Below are 12,162 nucleotides of genomic sequence, written 5' to 3'. Positions count from 1 at the left end.
AGGAAGGAAGGAAGGAAGGAAGGAAGGAAGGAAGGAAGGAAAGAAAGAAAGAAAGAAAGAAAGAAAGAAAGAAAGAAAGAAAGAGACAATTAATAGGGAATATCTGAAGTATGAAAAATGTATGGGTATAAAAGGACCTTAGCTTATTTTAGTCAAAACAAGGACAATACTATAGAGAAGAAACTTGTTTTGACAATCTAAAAACAAATCCTGAAATAAGTCATTTTATATATTATAAAGCAAAACTACAAACTCAGATTGATAAACATACACTAAGTGTGTATGATGTAAACTTACACAACAAAAGGCTACAATGTCTAACATACGAAAATTAGAATGACATAAGGTGCTGCAAAAACCGAACTTTATTCACTACATGCCAGACACAAAAGAAAAACTCACCTTAATAAACTGAGTGTAGAAAAATGGCTAGCAAGTCATTGGCTGAAGCATGGAGCTGTACATGATTTGCCAGCTGTGATTTCTAATGTAACAAAGAAAGGAATTACAGACACAATCTGACTAACCAAACTTGAAAAAATACAAGGACACAAACTCCGTTAGTATCATGTCATAAGTCATCTGGAATTTCAAAGTCACCTCAAAGCTGGTGATTAATGTAGCAAATTTAAACTTCCATAAACTAACACATAGTAATGGTCTTTGTACATTTCAAAAGGAAACGTGAGAGGGAAATTTTGGGCCAGTGAATAAAACTGCCCAATTAAAATGCAGCATCTGACAACTAATGGGCACTGAACTACTGATATCCAATAACTTTGTGTTTCTAAAATTTAAAGTAGCTCTAGAATCTATTATTGGTTTAAAATGGTCTACAAAATCATTTCATTGTCACACTTATTCATCTCTGGAGGATTTAACATTTTTAAGTATCTTTATTTGTCCAAAACAAACTTCACAGAACTTTGAACACTTGTAGATCTTAAGCAACCATTAAATAAATATTTGGGAATAAATGAATGTCGTAAATAGTGGCATAGAAATTTAAACTAAAAGCTGTGAGGTAAATGAAACGCACAATATTCACTGTATTTGTACTTTATAAAGAAAATAGTATTGTAAAAGTTACTTGCTTTTTACTTACAAATTATTACAAGGAAAGTGATTTTAGAAACAAATGCCAACCAAACAACCAAATAAGAGGATGTGGAAATTAAGAACCTAAACCCTAGGAAAGGGAACAACAATAGAAATGAACTAATATGCTTTGTGTGGAGATATCATTCAGACACACCATTGAAACAACAACAAAGGACTATAGAAATGATGCCAATTTTGTTCTGTGAAATTCTTATGAAAAAAGAACCAGAAATTCACAGTGCTAAAAGACAGAGTGCCATATGAGATAGTAATCTGTAATATGTCTCTCCAATAAAAACAGCAAGATTCATCTACATGATCTAAAACAACCATACACATATGAGATACATGCTAATATATGATATATGTCATCAAAAATATGTGTATATAAATAATTACCTACAAACAAGGAATTTTCTTTAGTTAGCTAACTCCAGGTGAAGTGCCAGAATCCCGATGAATCTATGACTGATTTTTTTTGTTGTTGTTGTTGTTGTTTGTTTTTTTCCAGTACCGGGAATCGAACTCACGACCTTGTACTTGCCAGGCAGGCACTGTGCTGCTGAGCTAAATCCCCAGCTCTATGACTGATCTTTCATAAAGAGTTTCCAGGTGTTTCTTCCTTAAGAGCTGAAATTATTTTCTTTTAAGTTTACCTAATTTTACCTAATATAATCTTTTTATATCTCTCAAAGGAAAAAGAAAGTTTCCAATACTTCTGCAGCTGTCAATCAATAATTTGCTTACCTTCTAAGTATAATTTCATGTCTCAAATTCAAAGGATTTGTGTTCAAAAAAGTAAGCATAGTCCCTACTTGGATAGGTATTGTAGAGAAATTGAAATGACACATACAGAACTCTAAATATCATTGGATTGTACAGGGCTGGGGTTATACCTCAGTGGCATCATGCCTGGCTGGCAAGCACAAGGTCTTGAGTTCAATTCCTGGTACCAAAAAATAAATTAAATAAAATAAAATGAAATGAAATGAAATAAAAACCACTGGATAGTACAGAAAGCTTGCATTTTGTTTGTACAATAAAGAAGCAACAGAAAGATTATGCTTCAACAAATATAATTCATCAATACAGTCAAGTACAAAGAATTTAAAATATTAAAGTTACATTAGGAGAGGCATGAAATAATGAACAGGATTCGTTGTACGTGCTGCACCAGGCAACAAAGGATAGCAGTTCAATGCAATGCAGACTGGCAGGTGTCAGGTCTTGTCTCCATACCTGACCCCTGTGCAATTTTAGACAACTTACAATCTTGTCTGTAAAAAGCATTAACAATAAGAGAAAATTAATTGCATTAAACAATGATTTAATTAGTACTAGAAAAAGTAAAACTACTTCCTCATGAGAGATAAGGAACAAGACATGATAGAGAAGACAGCAACACAAGGTAGTAGGACAAACTCCACATACTGATGATTCTGAATATAACTACATAGGTGATCATATGACAAGAAAAAGTTGGAGAAATCTAAAACCAAAACTAATGTGGATAATAACATTTAACTTTTAAAAGTGTCATACATCCTAGGCATAAAAATGTTTATAAATATAGAATTAGTAGAAGCATCCTGATTTGTATAATCCATGTATTGAGTACAATTTTTATTATACATCAGGTATGGCCTTTTATTTCTTTTTGTGTGTGTGTGTGTGTGTGTGTTTTCCCGGTACCGGAAATCGAACTCATGACCTTGCGCCTGCCAGGCAGGTGCTGTGCCACTGAGCTAAATCCCCAGCCCCTGGCCTTTTATTTCTTTAACTTTATAATATGAACAGGATTTTTGAAATAAAAGACAAATCAAAGTAACTGTATAGTATGATGTTTTGATTATTTATAATGACCTTTTGTATATTTAACAAAGGATACATACTTATTACATTACTAGGAATATTCCACTTAATCCTTCAAAACAGTTCAAATAAACAAATTTTGGGATCTCCTCAAATTAATACCAACCAGTGAAAAATTAAGAGTATATTTTGCAAATGTAGTTTCAGTATTGCAACTAAAAGCTAAGTATTCAGACATAAGGGAAGACTCTATATTAACTATCTCTGTCCAAAGCAGAAGGTAGCCGTGGGGATGTCTGCTGCTGGATCAGTTTTTCCACCATTCATTTTCTAAGAATTTTTCTCATGCTATTTTAAAGATACATTAACAAATCATAATTTTGAAGTTTTCTATAAAATTAGAGACTTCCAATATTCTGACAAGATATATAGACAATGCAAGTTCAAGCACCCAGTACAACAACCAGAAAAGGTGGAATTATGACAACCTAGCTCTTAAAGATATCAACAAAACCTCAGTAAGTAAAATGAACTGGATCAGAGTCTCTCCTAGCGAAGTCAACGACATGTGGCCATTTTCTCCCTTGGTGACTTGACAATTGCAGGTAAGCTACACACACACACAATGCCTGGGGCATGGGATTTCACTAGGAAAAGTGAAAACCACCAGAAAAATGGCCCTCAACCTAGACTGGTATGACAGATTGGATGTTAAAGAAACAACAGATGCCTGACTAATCTCAGGACATTGGCCTAGGCAAAGTGAGGGGCAGGAGAAATAAGACAGTAGTTTTCTGTGGCCTCCCAGCACAGAGGAGACAGTACTGCAGTCAGAAGTGATCTGCCACAGCATGCCTCCCAAGAGATGGAACAACTGGGAAGATGCGTAAGTTATGAACCTAAAAAAATCAAGCTCAAAACTTCTACAGGACAAAAACAGACTTCCTGCAGTCTTTCAAAATGGAGGGGAAAGAGGCCACAACTATTTATGGGTTCAAACAAATCACTGGATGTTCATAAGGCAAAACTATAATAAAACACACAAGAGCTGATTTTTGCCCAAAGTGCAAGCTGAGCTTCATGCAGCTCAGTCTTAATGGATGATGCTCTTACTCCTCAGTTTTTCCATCTAAAAGGAAAGGGTCACCTTCCCTGTTACACCATACCATCAGAGCATTCAGCCTTGTAACACACCCTATTGAGCATACAACCAATAAATCACCATATATGTAAACAAGAGCTGAAATTCAACCAGGAATTCATGGCAATAAGCAAAACTCTGAAATAACTATGGTCATTAGTTTAAAAAAAAATTTAAAAAGGACAAAAAAGATTAAATATGTACCATTTTTATGTATCAGTGAAAAATAAATATATTCCAGTAAGAATTAATTAGTTGGCTTGAAAGAAAAGTGGACTGTGTAAAGGAAAATACTAGTAAATGCTAAACATAGTCAACAGAAAAAGATCAAGCTAAAAACTAAGGAGAAAAATGGAAACAACAAATCACAGCATAACACAAATATAGAATTCACATAAAGGCCAATGAGACTAGTATTTGGAGTCCCAAAATAAAAGGAAGAGAGAAGAAAGCAATATCCAAAGAGGGAATGGCCAAGAAGTTCCAAGACTAAAAAAAGAAATCAATTCTATATTCAAGAAGAACATCAGCCTTTAGAATAGCATGGAACCCCTACCCCTTCCCTCTCCCTCTCTCTCTCCACGGACAGACATAGACACAGATAGACAGACAGATACAGACAGTGACAGACATACACACAGACAACACTTACAATCACATTAAATCAAAGTGTTCAAAACCAAAGGAAACAAGAAAATCATAAAAGCAGTGGATGTGTAGGGAAGCATCGCTTTCCACAAAGGACAAACAACTACCTAGAAAAATAAAATATGATATGGGAAAAGCCAAGTTTGGGTTTAGTATGGAGACTCAATTTAAAATGGTGATAATAAAATCAGATTAAAGAAGTCCTCGTAGGTAATATGCCAAGTAGTTTTATATATACTAAAAAATACCTTGTTTCATTTTACAGCCATCTGAGATAAACAGTATTTTCTCATAACCATTAAAACACTAACCTACTGGCTAACAATCTCATAATACCTTTGTGGCAGACGTAAGAAACAAATTTTGCATTGTGAACAGTTATGCTATTATACTGCTTTCCTGCTTCACCCAAGAAAAGAAAACAAGAACACTGGTGAAATGAGTTTACTACAATATTATTTTCTCATTATTAACAGAATGATAAGCAAATGTTAAGGTCAATAAAGTAAAGGGAAAAATGAGAGTGAAGCAGTAAACAAAGGAAACTTCAAAACTACAAAACAGTGATCCATGCCTGCCTGTCCCCAACAGTGACAAGAATGGTGCTTGACCAAATCACATTTCTGCTCCTTTCTCTACCTGTCAACAGTGGAACACAAAGAACAGGAGAGAATCATACTATGTTACTCAGTGTAAAACCTCATAGCGTGACCCTAATGAATTGTAAGAGGAACACTCAATATCTTTAATGAGTAAATAAAATATAAAACGAGAATAATTGTGAAACTTTTGTAGTATCTTTTTTTAAAATGATATATCAGAATTCTGAAAATATCAAATGAGTAATTATAACAGTCTATAGGATGGAAAAGACCAACTATGAAATTATCCTCTTGAAAATTAAAAATAGAGCCAGGTATGGTGGCGCACACCTATAATCACAATACTCAGGAAGCTGAGCCAGGAGAATCATGGTGAGTTGGAGGCTAACCTAGGGTATGTAGTGAGTTCAATGCCAACCTGAGCTACACATCAAGATCCTGTCTCCAAAGGGTGGGGGGATAAATCATGGAATTATAACTTCTCATTATGTTAATGTATCTCAAAACAATAAACATATCAAAATGTTCTTAGGAAAAGATTGGAAACAGTAACTCTTCCTGGGAGACTCCAGGCAGCAATACCAAAGGAATTCTTTGGCTATCACACAACATCAACATCCCCGTGACATGGGTTACCTGAATACATCTCTAAGTACACAGAAGAGAGTCACAGTAAGGGGACATCAGAGGAGATTTGCTCCATAATAATTCACATGATAATAAATATGTGGGGCTGGAGCTGATTGGTCTGTTCTCTCACAATGATTGTGGACATATGGACTACATGGAGGTCAGTCGCCACAGTCAGGAGACCTACTGATTTTGATGTCACCATCCTTATCAGAAACATGCCAATTAGCAAAGCCTGGGGTCAAAGTCCAACTGCAGTCTTTAGATCTTAAATTACAGAAACCCATGGGCAATAGATACAATCTCAAATTCATCCCCTTCAACAAACTTATCTGAATAGTGATTCACTAAGCCTCTGAATATTTAAGAGTGTGTACTGATGTTACCAATAATATTTTGCACAAATTAGACCCCACTCAACCCTTGGAAGCTCTTTTGTTATTTGTCTTTAAGATATCCATATGAAGCATTTTCTCTCACAAGTTACTTTATTCTAGAGCCCACATCATCATCCTCTTTATCTGGTGACTTCTTGGTAGACTGCTCAAGCTTTGGTCCTCACCTCTCCCTTCCCAAAATAATTAAAGGGCTTTGAATAGCGTACAGACTTCAGTTTTGAGACGTGGCCACTGCCTTCTGTCCTAGAATCACACATATGACTTCCAAGTCAAGATCTCTACTTCAACATGGGAAAAGAAGCTCCCAGTATGTTTCACAATCTCCTTCTCAATGACAGATACTTTCATTTGTCTTATACAATTGCATACAATCAATCCTTTAGTAGGTGCAGCCAGTTTTGTCTCCAAAATCTATCACAGATCTGACTACAAATATCACTCTGGTCCACAAACAACCATCTCCCCTTTGAATCAACAACCCCCCCATTTCCTTCTTCCTGCCAAGACCTTCAGGCTCAGATCACTTCTGTTCATATACTGAAAACACATTAAGACTTTTGAAGGAGACATAGCAAATATTATTCTAAGTAATTACCAATTTTTAACTTGATTTATATGCTTTCATTTTATTGATAAGCCTAAGAAAAATTTTGAAATACAGCCATATACTAGTTCCAAAACCAAGATGTCATAAAACTGAGGTACAGATTTCAGTCTTTCCTTTCTTATACATATTTACATAAAAGGAGAGGCAGAGCACTATACAGGGAACACTCACCCTAAATCCAGATGTTCTAACTTCAGGTATAGTACAGTAGGCACAGGGAAAGTGACAATAATTTTTACTTAAAATGGTACATGGCTCATCCATCCTGCCTGCTAATCTATGAAGGATACCACTTCTGGGTGAGAGTAATATAAAACAAAACAGGCAAAAAAATACTGAAGAGAGCAGAACATCATTTCATTCACACAAAAAGAACTAGACTGAAACAACCAACCAACAAAATGAACCTCGTGGTAAAGGTCAATACATTATCTAAGGCTAAGAGTCCCCAAGTTTGGGGGTTTATTTTTGTTAAATAATCTTGGAATACTCTTTTATAATTTCATATTCCACCTTCAATTTTATTACTATGTGTGTATGTCAGACAACAGTGCTATCTTTTACCACTGTTCTGGCTTTCTCAGCTATACATTTTTTTTTTTAATTTAAAGAAAGAGAGGACACTTACTTCCCACAGCCCAGTACAATATTACATTATAAAAGAAACATTATTTGGGAATGATTTCATATTTTTATTTTCTTTCAAGCAAGAACATTATCATTAATGTGTCCACAGAATATTGGGTACCATCAATATTTGCTTCATGCTACATATATCCACTTGGTGCCACTCACCAAGTACTTTGCTGCTTATTCACCCCTACCATGCATTCATTAGAATTAGATTAACTTTAAAAAAGTAATTGAAGCTGGGCATGGTGGCACATGCCTATAATTTCAGCACTCAGGAGGCTGAAGCAGGAGGACTACTGTGAATTCGCTGCCAGCTTGAGTTACATGGTGAGTTCAAGTGAGACCCTGTCTCAAAAAAAAAAAAAAGTAATTAACTCTTCCATAATGGCATAATATAAATAACACAGAAATATATAACATAAGCAATAGCTAATAACCTTTTTTTTTTTTTTTTTTTTTTTTTTTCTGGTACCGGGAACAGAACTCACAAACTTGCGCTTGCCAGGCAAGTGCTTTGCCGCTGAGCTAAATCCCCAGCCCCGCTAATAACCTTTTGAACTCCTCAGGCTCAGTAATGTATACCATCTCAACATCACTTAGGCTTACGATTTTTATCAGCTGTTTGTTTGTTTGTTTATTTGGTTTTTTTGTTTGTTTGTTTTTTTCTGGTACCAGGAATCGAACTCATGACGTCGTGCTTGCCAGGCAGGTGTTGTGCCGTCTGAGCTAAATCCCCAGCCCCTATCAGCTGTTTCATACTCCAGTAGTAAATGTATTCATCTATGGGCACATAAATTGAAAATTTAAAAATTGTCCCGTTCAACAGATATAATTCTAATGACAATATCTATGTTATGTTTAAAAACTATCAAACTTTTTACAGTTTATTTCAATCCACTATGTATTGCTAGTAATCATAAGCCTTTCTAGATATTTTTAACCCCTCAACCAGTAATAGCTAAAGATACTAAAAAATAAAAGCCTTACTTCAATGCTATGAGTTTATAGTTGTCACTTTGACTTCATGGGGAATTGGTTCCAGGGACCCCCACAGATACCAAAATATGCAGAACCTCTTATGCAAAACGGCATGACATTTGCATATCACCCACCAACATCCTCCTCTATACATTAAATCATCTCTAGATTACTCATAATACCTAACACAATTTAAAAGCTAGGTGAATTGTTGATATTCTGTATTATTTAGGAAATAATGACATATACAAAAAAGCTTGCACATGTTTAGTACAGATGGGAGTTTTGTATTGTTTTTGGTTTAATATTTTCTATCTATAATGGCTGCATCCATGGATATATAATCCACAAACACAGAGGGCTCACTGTGTACTGCCAACTAGAAATGGGATGATTATTAACATTTTCATATAAATGTTAGCAAAGTGAAAGTGATATACAAATGTAAGAAATGTAAGAAAAAGAATAACAGTTCTAACAGTTAAAGAAGATCTTTTCATGTACTTTCACATGAGTGATGGCAGATATCAAACCATGATAGTCACATTCTACTCAATACATTTTAAGTGATAGGAGAATTATTTCTCAATATCAATTTTTACTCTACACTGAAGAATACATTCTGCCCAAGTATTTACACTTAAGACTAAAATGTTGGAGTATCAGCTTACAAATATAAGAAGGTACAGAATTCTGAAAAATTATTGCACTGGCAACTCATCCCTGTACTACATTGCAGCCAGTAAGCTTCCTAAAATTGTCATCTGCCATATAGAAATATTTCCACGGACATCCTTGCCACTAGGAAGCGAAGCTCTTTACCATGACACTAAGGGCACCCTGTGATCTTGTTTATAATTGTGTTTTTTTTAACGTACTTGTCTCTATGCATATGTTCCAGCAACCATGATTTCATTTCAGTAAATCAAGGCTATGACATTTGGATTCTGTTTCAAAATCTCTGCACTTTGTATTCCCTCTGCGTGTAGGATTCTTTGTTACAGTCTTTTTTTTAAAAATCGAGTTTCTACTTCAAATGCCTCAAGATACATAGCCTCTCTCTGTGTTATTTCTAAAACTGCATGTGAATCTACAAATATTCCAAATAGCGTTTTTAAAAACTGCTTTAAAGTTGCCTTGCCTGAACAGTCAGTCTATAATCACTAGCTACTTTTCCAATGGCAACTTTCTGCTCTGTAGTAAAACATTACTAACTCTGTAGCTCCCACTGCTTTCTGAAGTCACAATGTGCTTACTTATGTTCTAACTGCCCCATAAGAATGTAAGCTGCATGAACAGAATATCTGTCTTACTTATCTCTATGATTTGGACAAGTGTCCTCCAAAGGATACTTCATTGTGGTATCATTGAGGGTTTGGTCCTAATGGAACTACTGGGAGGTAGTGGACACTTTAGGGGAGGGAGGAGTAGGGGAAAATCCTTGTAACAGAAAGGGATTTGAAGGGGATTATGGAATCCTGATCCCTTTTTCTTTCTCTTTTGCTTCATGGATAATGAGGGTGAGTAGTTTGTTCTATCAGGTGCTCCCCTCACCATGGTCATCTGGCATGCCTATCAAAGGCCCAAATCAATGCGTCCATTCTATCCTTGAACTTCCAAAACTGAATGAAAAGAAACCTTATCTCAGGTATTTCATTATACTGATAGAAAGCTGACTTACATTAATGCCACCCTGTTACTAGGATTGAAAACTAGGGCAAGACTCAGAAATACTGAGCTAAATTTAAATAATATACTTGAAATTAAGTCAGTTCAATTACCTGACACATTCTAGACATAAAACACTCCACTCTGCCATCTGTACACTTAATCCCATTTACTCCTTACAAGAATTTTTAAAGAAAACTATCATTTTCCATATATTTAGCAGAGTAAATTGAGTAACACAGGTTAAGAAACTTGGGTAGATCATAAAATAGCAGTGGTAGAAATCCTCATAATCCAGTACCACAGTTTTATTATTATTAAATGTTACTTCATGTCCTTTACTATACTTTGATTTACTATCTAATTTGATCATCATAACTGTCTACATTTTATCACATCAGCTTTATAGATAAGGAAACAAAAACATCTTGAGATTTGTGCAGGGAAACAAAGCTACTCAATGAACATAACAGATAACTCAGGTTTCCTTCAACAACCCTCCATATACACAGACCAAAATAGAGATTTAAAGTAACTGACACAAGGCCACACTGCTGGACACACAAAAGACTGCATTAAACCTACGTTGATCAGTTATTCATCAGATGAACTCTCCAATATAGCACACTGTGCCACTGCCCAAAGTGTAGGAATTTACAGCTATCACAAACTTGCTGAGATATGATAGATTTTAGTTAAGGACATTAGGCAGAACAAAGGAAGGGACGTACTGTAATTAGAATAAAAGTGCCTATAGTTACAACACATCAATATTTTATCATTGCTCCAAAGGGGTGCAGAAATCATAAGTGCATGATAGGAAACCACTGAAGAGTAAAGGGCTTCTGGGATGTGGGAAAAGAGAAGGGAAAGAAGGAGAAATTTTGTATGTATGTATATACAGGATAGATAACATGGTTGTTCTTCTGTCTGCTGTTTCTATGCTGAAAGAAACTGTCAATGAGTCTTTGGTTGACCAGTATTGCATGTCTATATCTGTTTTCATGAGAAGCCACTTTGAAGATATCAGTATGTAATACAACCACCATTGTTAATTCCCTACCACTTTGTTTGTAACTCTGTATTGTCTGTATTGTGCTTGTGATATGTTGTAAAATGTTGTATGTCTGTTAATGTTTCCCTCCTTTTATCCTTAAAATAAAAAAAAGAAAGAAATCATAAGTGCATACATATATTCTTTGAGTTCCACAAGAAATAATCCTACTTCATAATATTTAGTATTACTTAAAGTGCATTCCAATGTTCTAGCACATACAAGTTATTAAAAAATTAGGATAAAAGTTTTAAATAGTGTGAAAAGATTTATGTCCTTAAAAAATTGTGTATTAACCCTAGGGCTGGGGATATAAGTCAGTGGTACAAGGGCCTGCCTGGCAAGCACAAGGTATTGATTTCAATTCCCGGTACCAAAAAAAAAAAGTCTATTAACAGGAAAATATCTGTAATGTGTATACCTACATGATATTCCAGCAAACAAAGAGAAAAAAGACTAAGATACTTGAGAAGTCAACTAGGAGTACCATGATTTTCTTACCAGAACAAAACTGTGTAGTCAGTTTCCAATCACCAGGACAGAACACCTGACACCCACATCATAAAGGAGGAGAGGTTTATTTTGGCTCATGGTTTTTGGAGGATTCAGCCCACAATTAGATGGCTCCACTCCAAGGTACAGTGCAAAGGCTTCACAGAGGAATGCTGTTCAACCCATGGCAGCCAGGAAAAAGGAAGGGAGAAGAGGGTAAGAAAACATTCTTCCAGATCAAAAGATGGAGGGAGGAGAAAAGGTGTGGAGAGAAATGGGATGAAAAAAGGATTCAGATGTTACATATGTGCTCCAACTCCCCACGATGAACGTTATCATTGTGTTCTGCAAATACATACAAATAAAAACAAAAATTAAAGCAGAAGGAAGGAAGAAAG

General features: G+C 35.3%; 1 protein-coding gene and 1 long non-coding RNA gene across 3 annotated transcripts in view; one reads left to right on the top strand and one right to left on the bottom strand.

The window, feature by feature from the left end:
- The window catches only part of Znf407 (zinc finger protein 407), a 471,237-nt gene that overhangs the window by 236,471 nt on the left and 222,604 nt on the right, over positions 1-12,162 (bottom strand). Inside the window, exon 5 of one of the 2 annotated variants that reach the window (XM_013511452.1) lies at positions 7,205-7,917. The exons of the other annotated variant lie outside the window; for it this stretch is intronic. Within the exon in view, the coding sequence (XP_013366906.1) occupies positions 7,893-7,917 (25 nt within the window). The 3' untranslated portion in view covers positions 7,205-7,892. Of the gene's footprint in view, positions 1-7,204; positions 7,918-12,162 lie in introns of those variants that run through there. 2 annotated transcript variants of the gene reach the window in all.
- The window catches only part of LOC102013362, a 3,939-nt gene continuing 3,318 nt past the window's right edge, over positions 11,542-12,162 (top strand). The window contains exon 1 of the long non-coding RNA XR_259109.2: positions 11,542-11,980. This is a non-coding gene — a long non-coding RNA (uncharacterized LOC102013362). The remainder of the gene's footprint in view (positions 11,981-12,162) is intronic.

The sequence above is a fragment of the Chinchilla lanigera genome, unplaced genomic scaffold (genome assembly GCF_000276665.1).
Source record: "Chinchilla lanigera isolate Chin_1 unplaced genomic scaffold, ChiLan1.0 scaffold00001, whole genome shotgun sequence".
Taxonomy (NCBI): Eukaryota; Metazoa; Chordata; class Mammalia; order Rodentia; family Chinchillidae; genus Chinchilla; species Chinchilla lanigera.
Note: the sequence above shows the minus strand (reverse complement) of the source record. Positions and strands in the feature narration are given on the sequence as shown.